At 40.1% G+C, this 24,633-nt stretch overlaps 1 protein-coding gene across 3 annotated transcripts in view; it reads right to left on the reverse strand.

Moving 5' to 3' along the window:
* Window positions 1-20,277: 20,277 nt before the first annotated feature.
* Window positions 20,278-24,633, reverse strand: part of Eaat2 (Excitatory amino acid transporter 2) — a 153,692-nt gene continuing 149,336 nt past the window's right edge. For all 3 annotated transcript variants that reach the window (XM_090407515.1, XM_090407517.1, XM_090407516.1), the window contains exon 11: window positions 20,278-22,334. In XM_090407515.1, the coding sequence (XP_090263641.1) occupies window positions 22,100-22,334 (235 nt within the window). In that variant the 3' untranslated portion in view covers window positions 20,278-22,099. The remainder of the gene's footprint in view (window positions 22,335-24,633) is intronic.

Below are 24,633 nucleotides of genomic sequence, written 5' to 3' on the forward strand. Positions count from 1 at the left end.
GATGTAAGCCTTCGCCGCTCGGGTTCTCAGGTCCTCCCCCACCAGTGGGAGCTGAAAACCAGTGAAGCTGAGTACAGAAATCCACAAGGTGGTTACTGTTCCTTTCTTTTGTTGTGGGCTGTTATGATTCTTTTGACCACCTCACTTCCCTTGGCCATGTCTAGTTTGCAGAGAGCAATGTAGAACGCCGAAGCTGCCTCCTCGTCTATATCCAGGGCTACCTCTACTTGCTCAGGGGTGATTTTGCTGATGTCATCAACGAAAATATCACCCCATTTTGCACTGACGATGTCAGATCCATGTTCTCCTGTGAGGAGGAGTTCAGGTTCTCCTATTTTTTTTATCGCTTCTTTGAATTTTTCTGCCATCCCTGGGATACCTCTGATGAGATGGCTGAGAGTCTCCCCTGCTTTCGCGTGAGGGACTTCTGGGTGGGCGGTCTCAGATACTTTTGCTGTTTTGGGCGTTACCAACTCTTCTTCCTGTGGGCTTAATGGCCGTTTGGAGGTGTTGGTGTTCACCTCCATCTTTCCTTCTTCCCTATCTATATCATCTGTATTATTAGTATCTATATTGGTATTGATGGTTTCAATAGCGACTGTTTCTTCTTGTTGGATTTTACTGCTTGTGGAAGTTTTTTCCCCCTTTCGGTTTTTCTTAGACGTGGAGGTATGGATTTCTGTTATATCAGGAGCAGCCTCGAAAGGAGGAGAAGATTCCTGTGGTGTGTTATTTCCATTGCTTGGTGGAGTTGCTGGCATGATTGCACCACCCATCCTCTCAGCAAGGGTTCTGGATGGGCATGTGTCCACTTTGTGGTCAATTACCCAACATTTCAGGCAAGCTGACTCACAGTTTTCTTGGTTGTGGCCTGCTTTGAGGCAGTTTTTACATTTCACTCTAGGACAGTCCGCCCCAAGGTGAGTGAAAGCACCACATCTAAAACATTGTTTTTTTACACCAGGGTAATTTATCATTACTCTGGCGGATCCAATCATAATGAAGTTGGGAACGGGCGTTTTCATCTCGAGGGAGATGTGGACTTCACCCGACTTCCATTTGGGGTTTTCTGCGTCATTTAGGACTTCCACCTTGTGTGTGTATGTATATATATATATATATATAACGCCCCATTTCCCGAATATTTCGTGGATGATCTTTACATCCGTTTCAATATATTCTAAAGGGAATCTGGGGATTCTAAGTAATTTGGTAATACTCCCTACCAAAAATGGAACTATTGTTTTTCCATTACATTCGAATCCTGCAAGTAGTTTGTCTCTTGTTTGCTCACTCCTTACTACTACTTGGAAGCGGCCACCACCAAATGGAGTAAACCCCAAAATCTGCTCAGCACCGACGCTTTCGATGAGGGCTTTGACCAAACATCGAGGTCGTAGATCAGCTTCCACTTCGATTCCAAGGGTCCGCGTACGCGGCAAAGCCATGCTGGTGAGGGGGGGGCCTAAGCTATTCCCACCATTCCCACCACCGAGTGTGTTGTTCTTGCCCCAGTCTGGGGTTTATTCTGTATCTGCTGCTGTAGTTTATTATCAAGTGCCTCTACGAGACGCTTTGCCGATAATAACTGAGCTAACATATACTATATATACTATACTACATACTACAATTTGCGCTTAGCTAAACAATTTGCTAATCACTTATACTACACACTTGATCTAAGCCAAAAGGCCGAGAAGCGATAACATTGGTAAAGGTATTGGAGACTGAATGAAACAATCACCGTAGCTTACCTTGTCCGAATAAAATTTTAAATAAAATTATTCTTAAAAAATAAAAGTGTGCTTGTAAAAATATTTTTTTAATAAAAATTACAATTTAAAATTACATTTAATAATTTTTTAAATAATAATTTTAAACTTACAGACTTTTTATAAATAGTTTTTGAAACTAAAATTTATATATTTTAAACCGATATATTATTTTCTTTACTACTTTCAGCCATTGTTATTCCCATCTACATCCACAAAGCGTCCAATTAAATAAGTGCAATGGTTGCATCTTTTCCCATTCAGTGAATCTCAGTATACTTTAAGAAAGTGAAACACTACCTCCAGGTGGCAGTATCTACACTCTAGTGCGTTATAATAGGGCTATGAGGCAACCCACTTTTTCAAACCGAAGAACAAATATTTCGCTGGCCTCGTCACTGAGCTACGGAGGAGCTCTTACGATGATAGGAAGAGTTAGAGGGGGGGGGGGGCTGAAACTATGTCTAAGGCAGGGGTGGGCAACCTTTTTCGGTGTGCGTGTCAAAATCACCAGATCTTTGATGCAAATTTTTCTCGCGCCAACTGAAATTTTGGGGAACATTATCATTATTTGGTGTGTTTTAAGTATTGAGAGAACCTTTTCAAATAATCAAAAACCACACTAGTGCGGTAAAATCAAATAATATTGCGATTATTGTAAGTCGTGTGAGATTGAATGAATGTAAAAATTAGTGGCGGAGTTCTTACTTAAAAGTCCTTCTACCCTGTTGATAGCGTGGATATTTTTATTTGCATTTAAATGCAATTCTAGTTGCCACGTAAAGCCACACAATTCAAAGACGCAATTTTTCACATCAGCAAAAGAGAGTAAACAATAATTCTGAATTTTCTGTTATTTTATTTATTTTTTTTTTATAAAGATCAACCAGACATAAGTGTTTTCAAGTTTTTCCAATATATTGCGATACACAATCTCGTAATCGTTTTACTTGACTAAAGCACATATACTTTCATTAATTCTTAATCCCTTACGAGTAATTACAGATAAAATAAAATGAATTTTACCTACATAATATATTAAACAGAAGCTAATATTTACCATTTTTAGGAGAAAAGATCAAATCAAAACTAGAGAAAGAAAAATAGTGGACTTGTTATTTATTTAGCATCAATGAGACTTCTGCTGCTTCTGCATCACTAATGACAGATAATTTATATCAGGTTTATATTTTGCAACCTTTAGAGTTGTGTATGCGTTACTAGTTTCAACTGTAAGGCTCCTCCTGACTTAACAAAGTTCATCACTGAGAACAATGATTCACTAGAATATGTAGATGCAGAAATGGATAGTAATGCTGTCGCAAGGGTTTTGAAACATGCAAAAGTTTCGGGAATAGTATTTCAAGTGCTTAGTACCTCGTTTACCGCACTTCTCTCTCTCTCTCTCTCTCTGTTACTCCCATCTCTAATCGCTCATTTTCAATATTTTCCAAGTCAACTCTGAGGTCAACAAATTTCTGCCTCCAAATTGAGCTACTATGAAAATCAATCGACTGCATTTCAAAATCATCCATATTTATCCACGAAAACATCTACAAGCTTAACTGATCCAGTTTTATAGTGTCTGGAAACTTAATGAGTTTTGCAGTCCCTTCTAATTCTCTTAACTTAACAAATCTTAGAGAGAACTGATCAACAGTTGACACAGCGACGTTTAAAAATAGCTTTTGAAAACATTGGCGGTCTGTTTTGTCATAATTTTGGAATCATTGGTGTATCTCATTTCAAATGCCTTTATGTCATCAAACATAACATCAAGAGTCTTACCAAATCCCTGTAGTTTAAGGTTCAAATCATTTAAATGATCTCAAAAAATCTGCAAAATTTCTTTATAAGGCATTTGTTGATTAGTCAAAAAGAGATTTATCTCATCCAGGTATTCAACAAATCGTTTCTGAACAAGACCCCGAACATTGTTGTATATTATTAGTCCTTTGTACACCCTGAATCCACTCATTCAATAGATTCTGAAATTGTCTTTTATTCAAAGCACGTGTAGAAATGTAATTAACAACCTTGGTTACTGTTTGCATCACTTCAAGAAGCGATGCAATGAAAACTTATCAGTGGATGAACTTGAAGAAGATGCAATGAAAACCTATGCAGTGATGCAATAAGTTTTCAGTGGGTCACTGAAAACTTATCAGTGGATGACAACATGTTTTGCAAACAGATTTACAAATTCTGCTTCCTTAACAATCACGGATACCACTTTTGAAATATCAATTTGCCGAATAGATAATTCGTTCATAACTGCTTTACATATTTCAACCCCACTGATACGCTCAGGTAGTGTTACAAGGTTAATCCTCTCATCGCATACTTCGCCAACCTTATAAAATCGAGCAAAGATTGCTAGCCTAGCTGGTGTAATGTCTGTACTCTCATCGACACAAATAGAAAATAACTTACACGAAGCCAAATCTTTTGTTAATTGTTCTGCTGGATTCCTTTCCAACTTAAGTATCCGCTGGTGGTTGTGACATTAATTTGACAATAAACACTTCCAGTCCATAATTAATGACTCACGATTTAATTAAATCCAAATCCACATATATACACACTTTAGAAAGCCGAAAAATTCCTTCGAAACACGAAAAAATATATAAAATAATGGTAAATGCCATGTCTGGCGAATGATGCAACAACTGAAATTTGTACAACAGTATAGCGAGGAGATGAAGATGGCTTGGATGCTTGTTTGATTTTCTTATTATTAGTAAAGCAGTTGATAGTGTTTGCGTCTTTATTGCATTTTTATTTGGTATCGCTCTACTTAATAAAATTGTATTCTATTAAGTTAAAATATACAACTCAACGAAGATGCTGGGTATGTATTTATTATTTTTTTTTTTTACGGTGAACCCTGGGTTGCTTGCCGCGTTTGACACGCGTGCCAAAGGTTTCCCATCCCTGGTCGCAGTGCTTCCCAAACTTCTGGGTGTCAGGGCCCCCTTTGGAAAAATTAAAATATTTCACGGCCCCCATCGGAAAAAAAATCGTAATATAGACATATATTATTATGATATTTATATTCAATACAAAACATGCACAGCGAATATTGCAAATATTACATTTTTAGCATCTTACATACACATTTCACATGGCACATTATCTCCTATTTTTATATAGATAGATAGATATTATTTAAATATAAAGAGCCAACAGGCTTCATTTCGGCGATATAAACATTATTTAAATTAAGGGAATATTAGATCCCACATTGTTTTAAAACCGAATAAGAAACTCAAAGATTGGAATCAGAGAATTTCATGCCGAATATACTATAAAAACCTATAAAAGTATCGGCGAATACTAGCGTGAGCTGAATGCAAGTAGTCCTAGAATGTAGTACAAACACGGGGGCAACTCGTTGCAAAGGTGGGTAAAGTGATGTCTTATTCGGTTTTTAAAACAATGTAGGATCTAATATCCCCTTAATTTAAATAATGTTTATATCGCCGAAATGAAGCCTGTTGGCTCTTTATATTTAAGTAACTTAATGGGTGCACCTTTTGGACAACTCGTATAGCAGAGTATATAAGAGCTTTTCGCTATACCCTTTGGTAATTCGATTGTGGCTAGTGAGTCTTCACTGATACGGTTGTGAACTTTCTTCTCTGTAGAACGTGGTAATTAAATATGATGGTTTTGAAGTGTAGCTGCTAGATTAACTAGCAGAGACGCGTTTATTTAAAGTCATTAAATTGCGGACTATACTGAATCTAAGAACATCAGCAAAGGTAAGTGGACGGTAATTGCAACGAGGGCGATTCGTTAGGCCTAACAGCCGATAGAATCGCCATTGTTAGCATATCTATTCCAGATACATTTACTTGCGTTTATACGCAAACTGTCAATAATGAATGTGTCAGATTTGGACGCCCTCACAGATTCGCTGGACGAAGAGCCAGCGTTCATACTTGTAAATAAACTTCAAAGGAAATTTAAGCTCAAATGGCCATCAAACTTGATAGATCCTGATACAATTATAGACTCTCTAGATAAAGGATTGGCTTTCAGCTTCATAAAGAAACTCCTTAAGAAGTTCGAGCGTGAATGGCCCGGCTTCCTGAATCTTTACTCTTCACCTGAGACTGACGATGATCCAAATGAAGACACTCCTCAAATGGAGGAAAATTTAAATCCAGTCACCTCTGAATCTACTCATTCAGATCAAGGAGAGAAGCACGTGCGTAAAAAACGCAAAACTCTCGCCTCGGAGTCAGCAAACGAAAATGGCATGGATGAAGATGCCCCCAACATAGATTCCTCTGCCTCCACCAATGAAAAGGTGCCTCCAGTCATTCTTAGGGAAAAACAGAGATGGACAGCCCTAAGAACCACCATGGCCAACCTGCAAATAAATTACTCCACTGCCAAGAACATAGAGGAGGGCATCAAAATTCAGCCCACTACAGTGTCTGACTATAGAAATCTAACCAAGGAGTTGGACACAAGAGGTATACAATACCATACCTTCACACTTACCTCGGAGAAAAATCTTAAAGTGGTACTCCGAGGAGTATCTGAAGACATTGAAACAGCTGAAATAGCTGCTGACCTCAACATGCAAGATCTGCCTCCCATCAAAGTCAGTAGAATGTACAGATCTAACAAGACCCCTATGCCTCTAGTATTGGTAGAAATACACAACATCTATAAAGATATTTACAATTTGAAGACAATCTGTGGGCTCAAGATCTCACCAGAGCCACTTAGGAAGAGGGCCTCTTCTGGGCAATGCCATAGATGCCAAAAATTTGGTCATGCCCAGAAGTTGTGCAAAGCCCAATACAGATGTCTGAAATGTGGTGATACCCACCCCACATATACCTGCTCCAAGCCAAAAACCACCCCGGCTAAGTGTGCTAATTGTGGTGGCCCCCACCCTGCAAATTACAGAGGATGTATATGCCACCCAAAAAACAGACAAACTGAGTTAATCAGTCAGTCTAGCTCACTGACAGAAACGAAAGCCCCAGAAGCCCAAGTTCATCAGGCTCCTATTAGCTTGAACAAGATGACAGGTGTTCACCCACCATCAACTGAGCCCCCTAAGAAAATAAATCTTCAACACCAAACAAGAACATATGCTGATGTGGCCCGCCCCAAAAAAGCAATCCATGACCAGAATATGAAAAATCCACATTCAAATATAACAGCCATCATCACCTCTTCTCTTGTAAATATGTTACAGGATTTCAGTAACGCAAATCCATCACTGAGCACTACAAAAAGTTTCTTGCAGCAAACACAGCTCATTTTATCTGCACTCTCCAATGCATAGGAAAAAATTTACCCCAGATTCTCTAATGATTATCTCATGGAATGCCAACGGCCTTAAAAATAAAATACTAGAAGTACAGGAATTCAATGACAGATATAATCCGGATATATTATTAATTAATGAAACTCACCTGAGACCTGCTGACAATCCTAAATTCAAAGGATATCAGCTCTACAGGAATGATAGACTGGATTACAGAGGTGGTGGCACAGCCATCCTCATCAAAAATCACATCAATCATCATTCTGTAGCCATTCCTACAACCACCAATCTCGAACTTACAGGTATCAATGTCATCACAAACTCTATCGGAAACATAAAAATATATTCTGCTTATAACCCACCATCAAAAACATTGCTGACCACAGATCTGGATGCTATCCTCGGCATTAAACTGCCGGTTATTATTGCAGGAGATTTTAACGCAAAACATCACGCCTGGAGCAGTAGGTCTATAAATAGGAATGGCCGCATCCTCTATAACTACACAAGCTCAAATTGCGCAACTGTGGCTGGTCCCTCAGTGCCAACTCACCACAGTCCTACTGGCTCATCCGACGTCTTGGATATAGCTGTCCTTCAGAACGTTAACCTACAGTACTCCCTGGAATCATTGAATGAGTTATCATCAGACCACAATCCTATTCTGCTCCAACTGGGTTATCAGAGGGATCTTCCCCATTCGCCTCATACCTTCATTCCCTGGGAAAAACTATCCAAAATGCTTCCAAACTACATTGATCCCATCCCTCATATTAATTCCAAGGAAGAAATTGATTCTGCAGTCAATAAACTTACTGATCAAATCAACACAGCCATAGCATCTATCACCTCAAATTCAGTTGCCTTCAAGCCTAAACGACTACCAGATGACATAATGAACTTAATCAGGGAGAAAAATAAAGCAAGAAAAAGATACCACAACACCAGAGCACCCCAAGACAAGAAATATCTCAACAAAATGAACAGTGCAGTGAGAGATGCACTTAAAGTCCATAGAAACAAACTATGGGAAGATAAATTAGCCTCCATATCACCTGGTGATCAATCCGTTTGGAAGTTCCTGAGAAACATCAAAAACAAAAACAAATCTCTTCCTCCTCTCAAATCTGACCTGAACATTGTTTACACAGATGCAGAAAAAGCCGAAACTATAGCTAAAAATTTAGAAAAACAGTGTAGCCCTTCATACAATAATCTAAATTTCAATCATATTTACAAAGTCCACCGCCACGTCAGACATGTGTTAAAACGGCCTGATACCTGTACTAGCCAACTCACACCTATTTCCCCAGCTGAAATTTATGACATTATAAAGAATTTAAAGAATAAAAAAGCTCCAGGGCCTGACGGCATCTCCAACAAAGTTATTAAACTGCTACCCCGAAAGGCCATCGTATATCTCACAACAATAATAAATGCTATGTTCAGGTTTAAGTACTTCCCCTCTGCATGGAAGTTGGCAGACGTAATTCCTATATACAAACCAGGCAAGGATCCTCAGCAGCCTCAAAGTTATCGTCCCATAAGTCTGATATCTAATCTGGGCAAAATAGCAGAAAAAGCTATCCTTTCCAGAATTCAACTTTCAGTAAAAAAATTAAACATCCTTCCTTCAGAACAGTTTGGTTTTCGCCAATTTCACAGTACCACCCAACAAATTCACAGACTAATAGAATTCATTATCACAAGTTATAATTGGCATCAATACACCGGGGCAGTTTTTCTTGATTTAGAGAAGGCGTTTGACAAGTTATGGCACTTTGGACTACTATACAAGTTGATTTTAGCTGGCATTCCATCAGATCTAGTTCAAATTATAAAGTCATTTCTTAGTGACAGACGAATGCAAGTCAAACTAAATGATATATTATCTACCCAACGACGCATCTTGGCAGGAGTTCCTCAAGGGTCCCTTCTGGCACCGATACTTTTCACGATTTACATGGCGGACATTCCGCACAATCCAATGTCATCCATCATTGCCCTATACGCAGACGACACAGCTATACTAGCCAGATCTATTAAACCTCATCTTGTCACCAAGAAACTGCAAGAAAATCTGCAGAGATTAGAGCACTGGTTCTCGGAATGGAGACTGCAAGTAAACCCTCAGAAGAGTATTGCCATGCTCTTCACTAAAAACTCAATACTCCCCAAAGATGATATCTTCCTATTTAATACCAAGATTCCCTGGAAAGCAGAAGCCAAATATCTGGGTGTACTGCTGGACAGAAAACTAACTTTCAGTTCACATATAAAAGCCTCATGTTCAAAAGCATCAAGAGTCATTGCACAGCTTTACCCTCTTATCAATAGGAATAGCAAGCTGGATACCAAAATAAAACTGCTCCTTTATCAACTGTTGATTCGACCCATTATCACTTACGCATCCCCAGCCTGGAGTCACACCTCAAGTACAAATATCCTCAAACTACAGAAAGTGCAAAACAAATGTCTCCGCATGATATTAAACGCACCATGGTACGTCAGAAATGTCCAACTTCACCGGGATACAAATATCCCCTACATCTATTCTTTCCTGCAGTCTTCAGCAGTGAAGTTCTTCTCAGTGTCCTCTTCACATCCAAATGAATTAGTGCAACAAGCAGCAAATTATGATGAAACAGACTTCTCAAAATATAGGAGACCGAAGGCCATCCTACTTCCAAATGAAGATCTCTGAATCGCACCCACTCAGGCAGAGCTCTTAGCTCATAAACTTTTCCTCACACAGTAATCCTTATCAGATAGCAGGGAATAAAAAAGCATTTTGCTTCGCCCTTATAGTCAGCAACGTCTTGCGTCTTGCTTGCCTTTGGTAATTAATTTGGTCTAGCTACTCACTGATGAGGCCTCAATTGCAGCAGGACAGTATAGTATTTATTCATTGTTGAATTTGTTACTTACTAATATTTTGTTATATTTATATTTGTTGTTTAGTTTGTTGTACTAACCTTTTGCATCCTTAGTACTAACTGTACTAACTTGCTGGTAGTGAGTTTCGACGCACTACGGGATTTTCTTACAGAGTCTTAGGACTCTTAATTTTTCTCTTTTTTTTTTCTAGAACGCAGAGATCAATCACCGTCCCCCCCCCCCCAGGACTCGGACATTAGGAGTGGAGATTCCAGGTTTGGAGGATCCCAGAATACTAACAACTGTACTTAAGGAGCTTGTAGGAGTCAATAACATCTTCTCCTTCACCACCTATGGAGGAGGACGATTCTTGTTCGTCGTAAAAAATGCGTCCACGAGAGATAAACTTTTAGAGGGTTTCCCCGTCCAAGGGAAGCAGGTGATCCCAACCATGGTGGGATCACGGGTTCGTCAAATCAGAATCGACCGCTTCCCTATGGAGTACTTAGAGTCCGGAGACGACGTGCTCATTCAAGCATTCAACAAGTGGGGGAAAGTGAGCAACATCAAGAAGAGCGTCTCCAAGGATGACCCCGCTTGGCACTCGGGAGAAGTTACCTTCACGATGGACGTGCGGTAGCCCGTCCCAAATTTAGTCAACATCGGCACGTCGCGCGTGATGGTAAATTATCCCGGGGTACAGAGGCAGTGTCTGCGATGTGGCTCGGTGGAACATCTGGATAGTGACTGCCCCCGAGCCAAGTGTTTCAACTGCGTCGGGCACATCTCACATCAGTGCCCACACCCCTGCCGCAAATGCTCTATCAATGAGCATAAAATAACATCATGTCCTTTAAGAACATTTGCAGAGCGGGCAGGGGCGCCAATCGAGCCCTTGAATCCGCAGCCTGCAAAAGACGCCGGTGAATTACCGGTACTCCCCAACACCATCGGGGAGACGACCTTTGCACAAACTGTTTTGGGGAAGATTAAGAAGCGTCCTGCTACAACACCAGCAGAAGAGACTGTCCCCACCCCCAGCAACAACATCCGCTGAGGAAGCAGTCCCCCCCTCGGCAACTTCAATCGTTCCACCACCACCATCGGAACAAAAACAACATACAGCCGACAGAAGAAGCCATGGACAGTGCAACAACAACAGCTATCCCCCCCCCCTCAACAACATCAGAGGAAGCTTCTTCTGTTCACGCTTCCCAGACCTCCCCTGCAGAACAAAAGACACAGGAGGGGGTACAAGACCTTCCACCTCCTAAAGAACCTCCCAAAAAAAGGAATGGCTTCCCCAAAAGCAGAAAAGAAACACCACCGAAGCCACTCCAAAAGAAATACGGACTCAACAACATCTGAGTCCGAAATGGAGGTGGAAACCCCTTCCAGACATAAAGAAAGTGTCAATTCCAAAATCAAAAAATTTACCGGTTCCCAGCTCAATCTATATGACTACGAAATCAAGGACAATAAGATCGTCCGTTTCAAGATTAAGAACATTCGCCACGAGTTCGAGGTATTCTCGAGCTCGTGTGTTAAACTGGAAGCCGGTCTGCAGGGAGCTGGATACTCTACCTCCCCCCTACAAATTGATAACTTAGTTAAATATGTAAAACAGCTTCGCATCAAAGATCTAGGCCGGCAATAAAAACCTCATAATGCCATCCCCCCCCTTCTGTGTCGCCTCCCTCAACATCAGAGTGCTCCGTTCTCTACCTAAACGGCAAGAGGTGTGCAACATCATGCTAGCACACAACATCCGGCTCTTGTTCCTGCAAGAGACACATTTCTTTCATTTCAAAGATATGCAGGAACTGAGCCATAAGTACCCCGTCCGTTCATTCTGGAGTTTCGGCACAAATACCACCGCCGGGGTCGGGGTACTTATGCTAGCCCCGCTCCTCGGAGCCTTCCATAACATCCAGAGGGATACAGAAGGGAGAGTCCTTGCCGTCGACTGGAAGTACCGGGGCTGTATCACCAGATACATTAACATCTACGCCCCGGCATATGCAACATTAAGACCCGCATTCTCCCAGTCGCTTCACACATACTTATACGGCGCCCATCACGTCATCTTGATGGGGGACTTTAATTGTGTGGCGAACCCGGCCTATGATAAAGTAGGGGGAAATCGCAATACAGGTACTGCTGGCTACCAGGACTTGGAAATTCACCTTAAGAATCTCCAGTTGACAGATATCTGGAGGGCTCACAACCCCTACTGTCGGTATTATACTTGGACAGGCCAAGGCATCGGCACACGGATCGATCGCTTCTACTTGTCACCATCCCTTGTCTCCAGAGCCGAAGCTATAAGGCATGTTCCACTTAATTCTACCATCTCGGACCACAAATTAGTCGTGCTCGGTTTTCATCCATTAGAAGCTGTCGATGTTGGTCCGGGCCCCTGGAAGTTACCACCAGACTTCCCGTCCCTGTTCTCAGCCAAGCTTAACCAACTGTGCTCCACCTGGTGCACCGCTGGCTGGGACTGGGACTCCTGGGCAAGACTAAAACTTACCATCAAAGAAAATATGATAAAATGGGGCCAGGAACGTGCCTTCCTCAGAAGAGCTCGGCTCCGTGACCTTTACAAGGAGAGGAGCTGGTTCGTGGCCAGCCAACGCCAAGGCTTTCCATGTCACAACGTCATCCGTGACATTAATCTCGACATTAAAGCGGAGAGAAAGAAACAGGTGGAAGAAAAGAACATTAAGATCCGTCTCCACCTCCGCTCGGAAGACAGGCAATCGGCTGCTTTTTACAACAGGCGTTACTTCAACTTCCGGCAGGAGTGAACCATCACCACCATCAAAGAAGGCGGGTGTGATTACACCACCACACCCAACATCATGAACGCCTTCTGGGGGTACTACAGTCTACTCTATCAAGACAACAGTGCCCCCCAGGATTACTCCTGTTGGAACATTGACTCCTTCCCTGCGCACATCCAAGCAGGGTTGGATGCACCATTTACAGCGGCCGAAATAACATCAGCCTTCAAACAGTGCCGTACAAAGAAAGCGCCTGGGCCAGACTGCTTAAGCACGGAACTCTACCGAGAGGCCTGAGACCACATCCTCCCCATTCTCGTGGCAATCTTCAACTCTTTCCTTACCACCGGAAACATGCCACGGGAATTTCTGGACTGCCATACCGTCTTCATCCCGAAGACCAACAGGGACCCTTCCATCATCAAAAACTGGCGTCCCATCAGTCTGTCGAACACGGATTACAAGATCCTCGCCCGTGTTCTCAATAACAGACTGAAGATCGGGATGAGATATATCATCAAAAGCACACAAGTGTATGGTGCTCCTGGTCGATCGATGGAGTTCAATCTCGTCCTCATCAGAGAGGTGCTACGTCTGGTGAACATCAAGAAATACTCAATGGCATTGTTGACAATTGATCTCAACCGAGCGTTCGACAGCGTCCGGCATTCCTTTCTCTTCGACATCCTAGAGAAAGTCGGGGTCAGCAGTGGACTCCTGAACATCATCAGAGGAGGCTACAACAACAGCTCTACTCGTCTCCTCATCAACGGACACCTATCTGACGCCATTACCATCCAGAAAGGGGTCAAACAAGGGTGTCCCCTCAGTCCACTGCTCTTTGCACTAGCCCTTGAGCGATTTCTACGGGCAGTCAACAGCTCACGTGCTGTGAGAGGGATTCCACTACCACTCACCACGGATGACTCCAAAGTAATTGCATATGCGGACGACGTGGTGGGCACCCTCAGCGACAACGACTCCATACAGAACTTCTTCGACATCTTAGAGAGGTTCAAAGTGTCGGGGTTAACACCCAACCCCGACAAAACTAAGATCAAGACGTATGGAGTCTGGGACCTAAACAACATCCCCATGGGTCTCGTCCCTACAGGAGACACCTTCACCATCCTGGGGGTCCCATTTGCAGCAGAGCCCGTGTTCGACGTTCAACAACTTATCAACACCACAGTCGAGCGTCTCAAGGACTGGACAGCTGTCGCTCTCCTCCAGGGCTACTGTCATCAAGACCATCTTGTGCCCTATATACCAGCACGTCGTGAATATAACAAACATCAGCGAGGATCAAGAAGTTCGGCTTTACAGGAAACCCTTGAAGTTCTTCTGGGGAAGTCTACGCCAGGAGGTTGACATGAAGATCCTTCAACTTCTGGAGAAGCTGCGGGGCTTTGGCCTCCCCGTCCTTAACATCAAATACCTGAGCAATACCGCCTTCCATCTTAGCAGGATACTACAGACCAACCATCCCTGCAGCTATCCTGTGGGGTATTTCTTAGGCTTTAAGCTTCCCCTTTTTGGGATCCCAGCCCACCATGGTCCCAAGGTGGATATTGTTCCAGAGGATTACAATAGACTTTGCCAGCTAGTACAACAACTCCGCTCGTCGGGTGTCAACACTGCCGAGATCCGGAACAGCAAGATGTGGTATGATCATCTCCTTAACATCCTTCATACTGACGTTCCAGATCTAGGAATCAACAACAACGACATCCTCTTCGGCCACCTCTCTAAACATCGAGGTTACCCATCGAGAAAGGACCTGGCCTGGAGGATAGCCTATAGACACCTTCCAGTCAATGTGAATAGGTGGTGGTTCAACAACAACTGAAACCCATTATGTAGCTTCTGCAGGAGCCTGGACACCATAGAGCATGCTTTCTACGGATGTCCTATTTCCATCTTCATCTGGAAGAGGCTAAGCGACGTGCTCCGCATCCCCCCCCCCTCCTACTGCAGGAGCAAGTGATCTTCCTGCAGTTCGCTCCACCAGCCATCAACAGGCAGAAGTTACTAATATTTATCATCAATGAATTTAAATATCACATCTGGAAGGTTAGGAAAAAATTTTCCAACTACGCTAATCCTCCCAGTCTGTTGGATCTCTCTCGGATCGTCTTCTACATGTTCTATGGCTCCTTAAGGAGATTTTTACATCTCGAGAGAGAGAGGCTTTGGGTGACACCAGATTTAACAACAAGGGGTGTTCACCTCCAATCCTGTGTACTGTCAGAAACAACGCCATCAAGTTCTGCCTGCTGCTGCTTTAAGATCTCCATCTGCAGCAGCAGCTCCACTCCGAGTCATTTTCTTGGTCTCTGCGTCCCCCCCCCGAGGTCTGTTTTGTTTCCTGGTCTCCTACGGAGGTAGTTCGGAGGAAAAACCCAGGCAGCGCAGGCCTACTCGAGGCGGGCTGCTCTGAAGGGACGGGTCACCTGGGCAGCGGCTACCTCCGTGGTCCTTTTGATTTCTTGAGGCAGATCTCCGAGGAGGGTGAGGAAATATCATTTGAGAGCTTTAAGCTAGCAAGATGCGAATAATGAGCTGAGGCCTATTTTTCTTCTTTTTTCTTACCCCTACCTCCCCACTCGCCCTTCCCATCCTATTCCGCTTCTTCTCCTCCCCCCCCAGCACCTCACCTTGACCTCTCTGTTACTTCTTTCCCCTCTTTTACTTCTCTTCGGGGACACTCTGACCCCTTTATTTTTCAATAGGCCGATGATGGGTTTATTCTTTACTCTCACCCACCTCAAAAAAGGCTGAAACCGGTCTGGGTAGTGACCTCCCACCATAATGTAATAACAGCATACATTTCCTAGGAAATGTGTTTTTACATTATGGAAAATATCAAGAATAGCGATCGGAACTTTACCCACCTTTGCAAGAGTTGCCCGAGATTGTACTATGTTCTAGGACTACTTGCATTTAGCTCACGCTAGTATTCGCCGATACTTTTATAATTTTTTATACTATATTTGGCATGAAACTGATTCCAATCTTTGAGTTTCTTATTCGGTTTTAAAACAATGTGGGATTTAATATCCCCTTAATTTAAATAAAAGATAGATATTATCTATCTTAGTCTTAAAACATTTTAAATTTGTTTTCATTATTTAACGGCCCCCAATGGGGCCGCGGCCCTCAGTTTGGGAAACGCTGGTTTAGGGAATACTGAACGCTGTAATAAGGAAAACATCAAGTCTACATCGGGCATAGGACTGAAAGCAGCTGTTGGTTTAGACAAAATAAAAATAAAATAAAAATAAATCGCCGGATACATCCATTCTTGTTGACCATTTAGCGTGTACGTGATGGAAACTTCCAACAGGAGGGCGAACGGTGACAATACAGGAATGTTTCTTGCAATGGTTATAGGAATATTATAAGTGCGTTTACATCAATCAGTTTCCCCTCCTCAAATCTCACTCACTTTCACTGCCAGTCTTGTTGGCCGATCTCAAATCCTGGTTTGAATTTCACTGTAATATAGATGTTTGTGAAATTATTTTGGTCGTATATGACTTTCATCAATCGATGTGAGACCACCGCTTCCTTCATTGAACGTCTGCAGTAGTTTGAATAAGCGCCATGTTTGATTTCCTGAACAGGGAAACTGCTGTGCCATAATTACTAAAATAAAGAGCCAAAAGGCTTCAGTTTCAGCAATGAGTCGCATTGGCGGCGCCTACACTCTCTGCCCAAAAAGAACCCGAACTTTTCGAAAACAGAAGAAACTAATGGCGCCACCTGTCGTATCTTTTCGTTGTGGAAGGCCGCAACCTTCATTAGTGTTGTGTCAACTGTTTGTGATTTGTTTCGTTAGAAGCCGAGTTCTAGTGCCAAGAGTGACAGTGTGTTTTGACGACCGGTCGGTAAACGAGTTTTAAACAGAGAGCTGCGATTGACTTTTGTGTTAAACTTGGTAAAAGTTTTACCGAAACGCATCAAATGCTTCAAAAACAATACGGTGATGAATGCTTATCCGGTATTCAAGTTTACGAGTGGTTTAAGCGATTTCAAATTAGTCGTGAGACGCTTGAGGATGACGAAAAGCCGGGGCGTCCAAAAACTGGACTGAGCGAAGTTAACATTCAAAACGTCCGTGATTTCATCAAAGAAAACCCGAAATCGTCCTTGAGATTGGTTGAAGATGAATTAGGGATTCAAAAATGAACTGTGCAAAACATTTTGACCGAACGTTTGGGCCTTCGTAAATTGAATTCGCGATTTGTTCCCCACAAGTTGACCGACGACCGAAAAATTTATCGAATTGAACACTGCGACCTCATTAAAACTGCTCGTAAGGACACAAACACTTCTTTGAAACGATCGTTGCTAATGATGAAACGTGGTGTTTTGAGTATGAGCCCGAAACAAAGCGCCAGAGTGGAGACCACGAGAAGAGGGGCATCCGAAAAAAAGTCGCTTGGAGAAGTCAAAAGTAAAGACAATGCTGATTTCTTTCTACGATTCCAAAGGCATTAATTCGTTCCGCCTGGTCAAACGGTCAATGGTGAGTTTCATCTCGCAGTTTTTTTAAAGCAAGAATTCGTCGCTTACGGCATGAATATCGTGACTACCGACTGTTCCTCAAAACACACTGTCACTCTTGGCACTATAACTCGGCTTCTAATGAAACAAATGTCATAAACAGTTGGCACAATACTAAGGAAGGTTGCCGCTTTCGACAAACAAAAAGATAGAACAGGTGGCGCCACTAGTTTCTTCTATTTTCGAAAAGTTCGATTTCTTTTTGGACAGAGGGTGTATGTCTTTTAAGTAGTCCACACCAAGGCAACTCGGAGATGCCGCGGAATGTATTCCAGCAAGCTATCTGGTCAACTTACGAGATTTAATAGTTTCTTCGCTCGGCTTTGAAATAAAGCAGGATCGAATATCCACTGCGAGAAACTGTGAATGTTTCGTGAGTCGTGGGTGGGTGGGATATATTCACATATGAAAAAAAAAAAAAAAAAAAAGTGTGTAGCCTACAGTGGAATGAGTTGAGCGTAAGAGGAATTTTCTGACATGACAATTTTCTTTAAAAGAAAAAAAAAGACGTCTTCTAAAAACCTTTATTAAGGACTTTGCAGCTGAACGTGAGTTATCAATCGCATGAGGAAGTAGAAGGATTTATTCAGGAAACAACCGTAGAACACGAAATTAGCAGACATATCGCACTGGCCTGTTAATCCCGTTGCTTCTTTCGTAAATTCGAAATTAATTCTGTAGAGTGTTACGAAGCTATCTCATAGCCTTAGTTGCATCAGAGGCTGATGCAACTAAGGCTATGAGATCAGTTTAATGGTCTCTCTTCATTGGGTGTATTCGTCTGGTTGGTTTGCTTCTTTCCTGGGATGAAAAGCCAAAGTTTCCGGGAGGGAAAATCTTGACATTCCCTAAGAGACGAAAAATCCCTTACAAATTCGCCCTCATACGGTACTGGAAGAGTTTTGCCTCCTCAAAACAGGCAAAACTGGCTAGAAGAACACTCGGTTTACTGACAATATGAGGATGGTCTGAAAAGTTCTCGGCCTAATAATGAAAAAACGAATTTATAATTTCAATTATAAATTCGTTTATAATTGAGCCTAAATTATTTCTATTTTCCAACATAATCTCCCTTAAGACTAATAAATTTATTCCAGCGATCCTCCAGCGCTATTATCCCGTCCATGTTGTGGTTCTCAGTAAGATCTGCAAAATACCCCTCTACAGCTGCAATCACCTTTTGATTCGAAGAAAAACGCTGATCAGCGAGAAAGAGGTTTAGTTTTGAGAAGCGACAGATGTCAGAGGGAGCCAAATCTGGGGAATAAGGTGGATGTTCCAACAATTCATAGTTCAGATCCCTTAATTTTCCCATTGCCAAAACACCTTTGTGGGCAGGTGCATTGTACTGATGAAAGATGATTTTTTTCTTCTGCAAATCGGGTCTTTTCTCACGAATTTTTTCGTGAAAAAATTCGTGAGAAAAGACCCGATTTTCAAAAGATAGGAATAATATTCCCCGGTTATCGTTTTACACTTTTCAAGATAATTAATAAACAAAATGCCTTTAGCATCCCAAAACACCAAATGCGATGACCTTTCCTGCTAATAGAATCGACATTGTCTTCTTTGGCGCTGAACAACCGGCTTCTATCCATTGCTTTGACTGCTGCTTGGATTCTGGTGTGTGTGTGTGTGTGTGTGTGTGTGTGTGTGTGTGTGTGTGTGTGTGTGTGTGTGTGTGTGTGTGTGTGTGTGTGTGTGTGTGTGTGTGTGTGTGTGTGTGTGTGTGTGTGTGTGTGTGTGTGTGTGTGATGGTGAATCCAAGTCTCATCCATAGTAATAAATCGACGTACAAAATCAGTTTTATTCTTATTAAAATGCTCCAAGTACTGTTCAGAGATTTTCATGCGATGCGTTTTTGATCTGCTGCGAGCAAGCGCGGCACCCATCTTGCGCAAAGCTTTTTCATTTGCAATTCTTCAAGCGAAACATATCCTACACGTTCTTTTGAAATGCCTATAGTCTCAGCAATTTCACGCACTTTGACTCGCCGGTCATCCAATACCATATCGTGCACTTGATTAATGATTTCTGGTGTTGTTACACTTTTTTGGACGTCCTTCACGTGGATCATCTTCAAGGCTGGTACGACCAGGTTTAAACTCAGCGGCCCATTTCTTAATTGTGGAAAACGAAGGAGAAGAGTGCCCATAAACTTTTATGAACTTCGAATGAATTTCTTTTAGCGTTAAACCTTCTTTTACAAAGAATTTTATAAACCGCACGATACTCGATTTTATCAATTTCAAGGGATGCAGACAACACATTTGCTTTAGACAGTTGTATAAAGCAAACTACTTGATAGAATGACTGGCAATTTCACATGGATGCTTATGACAGATGCACCAACTTAGAAAAAAAAAAATCTTGCCGATCGTGTTGCCATCTATGATCGAGGCCTAGAACTTTTCATACCACCCTGGTAATGCAATGTTCTCGTAGCCTAAGTTACTTCAGCCGTAAATTCGAACTAATCAACCAACCATCTCTCTTGCTCAGTCACCGAATCTAAACCTAATTGAGCAACTGTGCGATGGAATGGAACAAGATTGAAACGCCTTTGGTTCCTGGTGGTGTCAATGCTCCAACAATGAGGATCAAGGCTAAATAAACTTGAAAAACACCCCTCTTTTAAAATATACAAGAAGACAATAAATTGACCACGAAAATTTCAAGTAATATTCAACGCTGAGGATTTTTTTGCCCACTTGTAGTTATTTCTGAAATGTTATCAAAAGTATTCAAAATGTTTATTTATAGAATACATAAATTCTTTTTTTGAATTTTTGAAATTCAGTTGTCATTTTCTAGATCATTAAACGTCAATAAGAAAGTATGTATATGACATTGTACATGTATACATATAAATAAATGTATATAAATATAAAAGTATGGCGTGAATGCTTTTGTGAGAATATCCTGCAGGAAGATATAGTGACAGTATCTAAAATGCAATTAAATTAATACAATAAACACGCCAATTAAGAAATCAGTTTATTTTTGGAAGCTTCACAAAACAGTCAAGTATACACAAACACAGCAAAACAGTCACTATGGCAACAAACCTAGCTTGTCAAAGATCGTGTGATCTACGCTTGCGGTCAATTGTCACATTTTTACAAGCCAGGCAAAGTTCGGTTGTATCATTAAAACAATAAGGCGAACCAGTTAAAAACAGCTTGTCCTCCTACTTGACGATTTCTAAGGAATAACATAGTAATAATTATTATAAACAATGTCAGACTATGCATCAGTTTGATGAGCAAATAGCATCTCGGACTTCAAGTGACAAAAGCTTACTCCATGCTTTATTTCTAATAATGGCGTACAAAAAAAAAAAAAAACGTACACAAACTGCATATGTACCCTATATTCAGGTTTTCTCAAAGTACTCTCACTTCAAATTCTGTGGTGTAAATAGTGGTAAAATATTTATTTATAGATTGCTACGAAGTTCTAAATTTCGAAAAATATATTTTGAGTTCTTCACCTCATGCAAAGAAGATGTGAAAGATTGCTGCGATCCCAAGTATTCTGCTTAAATAATATTCAACTGCTTCAGTAGAAATTGTGACTTTTGTCACCAGCATTTTAATCCACTGAAGATGGCTGGTATCGCGCTGCAATCTTTGATATCTTTTTTTGCATATGTGGCCAGGCAAAAATCGTCTTTTCTTTATACATTTACCAGAAAATTTCGTAAAAAAGATTTTTTTTAAAAGTCATTCGATTAAAAACGTTACATAGATACATGTGTATTTAAAAAGCAGCAATAGATGGCGCTTGTATCAGTTAAATGAGCGACATGTTTCTGTTAATTTCCAAAAGCGATAATAGATGGCGTATCTCATGTGCATGAAGTTCATACATTATCAGAAATCTATTGTACTTTTAATTAGCTATTCTGTTGAATTCCCCGATGAATTAAAAAAAAAAAGAAAAGAAAATGCAATTTGTTATACTTTTTATTAATTTTTTTTTGGCCTAGACAACTTGCAATTATCATAAGACGAGAAACGGATGAAAAAAAAAATATCGGTTTGATTGGTTGTTAAACTAATTATGTTATGTTTCTAAAAAATCAGAACTTGTTCAGCTAATAACAAGCATGACGTCACCACGAACTGAAACTGACGTCTTAATTTTTCTATTTCACGCACATGCTCGATTGTTATTAGTAATGACGTCATGTCCAGAGCGAAAGCGAAAATTAAACCTCATTGATTTTTATGAATCTAACTGAAAATATTATCACAAAAAATATAAATATTACAATAGTGTATCATAGCACGAATCTTTGAATAAGTTTCATACATAAAGCAATTCCGCATTTGCTGAAATTATCGAAATGATTTTCTCACAAATGGATTTTGCTTTCAAAAGAATAATTAATAAAAAATAGAAAAGTATAAAACATGAGATTTGTTGTCATGGAAACGAAGGGCACTTCTTGTTCTTTTGATATATATATATAAGATATTGGTTTGTATTTTCCGGGACTTTGACTAATTATCTATGGAGTTCATATTTGAAGCAAAAAATACTTTCTATTCTATGATTATTAGTGCTTTTAATGCTTGGTGTGGCAGAAAGATGATATCTCCATTTCATCTTATCCAGCAAATCTGCCAGTTGGTAGAGAAGTTCGTGGTGATTTGATAGATAATTTTATGGTATTCGAATCCAGCCACAGTCTTTTTTTTTTTTTTTCAAGAAGAAGAAAAAAATAGATATATACAACTTTGTCATCCCTCAATGGCAATTTCGAGTGTAGGGGAAGTGCTGGTTGTTAAAAACCCTTAGATCTGTGTTTCACTATTGCCTTCCCCTGTGTAGTTCATGCTGCTGTTTCCTTTGTCGGCTGCTCCCAGACTGCCCCGCATGGAAAATTTCCGGATATTCGCTTCCAGTTCCATCTCCTGACGCGCAGCCATTTCAGCGTCGATCTTGTCTAGTTCCGCTCTGGACAGATGATCCACGATGCCTGCTCCAAAGGCGTCTCCCAACACGTTAATTGAAGTTCTAATTCGATCCCTAATAAATAAACGAAGAACAAGATTAATAATAAATAAAAACTAATGAAAAGGTGTGATAAAATGTTCCTAATAGCTTGCCATCACTGTGCAACATGATTGATGCAAACAATACTAGTGCTGCCACCTACATGTTATGTATGTTTATTAACGCCATTTTTCCCTCACCACCATCACTTTTTTTTTTCCCTTTTAAGGAAACAAACTCAATTAAAAGTCAACAAAAGCTTCTTACAGACAGCCTCTCATTGTTCATTTTATTATAAAGTTCAACTGAATGAATAAAGCGTGATGTAGAATTATAGTAAAAATATCATCATTTATATATCATTATTTGTCTATGATGTTTGATTTCCACTTTGGCTTGAATTTTTGTGAAACTCCTCCTAAGGAAGGTAATTTTCATTGTTTAATACAATACGATTCCGTTCTGGTCAACAAAGTGTGAAAAAAAATATCAAAAGATTTTTTTCAGGTTTAAATAAGCACACTATTATGATAAGAAATGCCATTTCAGAATAAGCGAATCATATTAAAAAAACAAAAAACAAACACATGAATGACAGTATAAGTATTTCTCAATATACTTCAAGACAGAACGTGAATAGTTTTGTTTATTCAGCGCTACAGATTCATTAACGTTATTGAGATACCTCACATAAAATTACAACGGGAGAATGTATTAGCTTTCGCACTGATCAAGTATCTAAACTATCCGTACTTCAGGGTTTTTTTTTTCCCTATCATAATTTTCCATCTAAACAGATCAATAAGAGTAAGTGAAAAGCCAAAAAAATAAATAAAAATAAATACGTCACAACCTTGAAGTGAAGAGGAAATTTCTGTTGTCATTTTATGCTATTTTTTAAGTTTTACTGGAAGTAGTTTGAGGCTCTTTTTAAGTTCTTTTCTTTTTCGTTTATTCAGTAAAATTCAATTATTTCAATAATAATATTCTATATTATTATGCGGCTAATTTCAATTATTTAGTTTTTTTTCCACTATAGTACAGCATCCGATACTAATTTTTTAAAAAAGTGTTGTCTAAACAATGTCTGGGAAAGAGAGTTTCGTAGGTTTCTTGGCGAACAGACTTATTGCATCTAAACTTTGTAATATGCCTGTAGATAGTAAGACGATGTCCTTCACCTGACTAATATGTCCTCAAAGCAGTTCAAAGACATCACAGTAGCTGTCACACCTACGAATTTTTTTTTCCAATGCTAATCACTTAAACAACCTTATCCGTCCCTTAAATGCTGGGTGTATATAACATTTTCTGTTCATGAGGCACATGTTATGTTATATCGGACACATAGACTATTCGAGAGAAATGCGCATGAAAGTCACATGTCAAGACACGTGTATGTATATATATATATATAATAAATATATATATTCAGTTTAATAGCTAAATTCGTGAGTTTTAAGATGTTTCGTGGTACGATGTCTGACTCAATGCGACAAAAAAAAAAAAAAAATCATGCCCCATCTAAACCAGTTTTACGTCACTTTCATAAAAGAAATTCACAGATAGGCGCACGTTATATGCCAACACGATACCAATTACAATTTTAATTAGTCTATTAATGCATTTGTTTTTTAAAAAAGTTCATATTGCTCAGAAAGTACGTCGTAATGCGCAGGTAGCAGAAATAATTAATTACTAAAATACGTAATTATGTAAAACCGATTGCATTTTGTTAATTATATAAAATATATAATGCCTATATATATATATATATATATATATATATATATATATATATAATGAAGCCTTTGGCTCTTCATATACTTAATAAAATATATAATTTTACAACAACAACGTTACTGACCTAAAGGGTGGAGCAAATGCTTGTCCCCACTATCTGGTGAGGAAACTGTGAGTGGGAAAAATTTATGAGCCTATTGTTCGCCCTGAGGGGGCTTGAAGATTAGTCATCAGAAAAATTCGTCTCGAAAAAAATTTCTCTCTCCAATTAAAAAAATTAAAATCATGGATCGGTTGAAAAATGGAGAAAATCCAGGAGTTTTTGCAGGGACTTTGAATTTAAATGAATCAACAATTTGAACAATCAAACAAAATGAACATAAAATCCGAGAACGTGTTTATTGCTGGGTCAACGATAAGTGCAAAGCGCGTTGCTCGTGTACGCGATATTCTAATAGAAAAATGGAGAAATCTCTAGTCATTTCGATAGAAAATTGCACTTCAAAAGAAAATTCCTATGGATGGAAATCTTATTAAACAAAAATCTCTCAAAGTTTATAAACATTTATAGTGCAGGCCAAGTGCGGGT

This window comes from Typopeltis vanoorti, chromosome 17 (genome assembly GCF_054136105.1).
Source record: "Typopeltis vanoorti isolate ZY-2024b chromosome 17, IOZ_Tvanoo_1.0, whole genome shotgun sequence".
In the NCBI taxonomy this organism is placed as follows: Eukaryota; Metazoa; Arthropoda; class Arachnida; order Uropygi; family Thelyphonidae; genus Typopeltis; species Typopeltis vanoorti.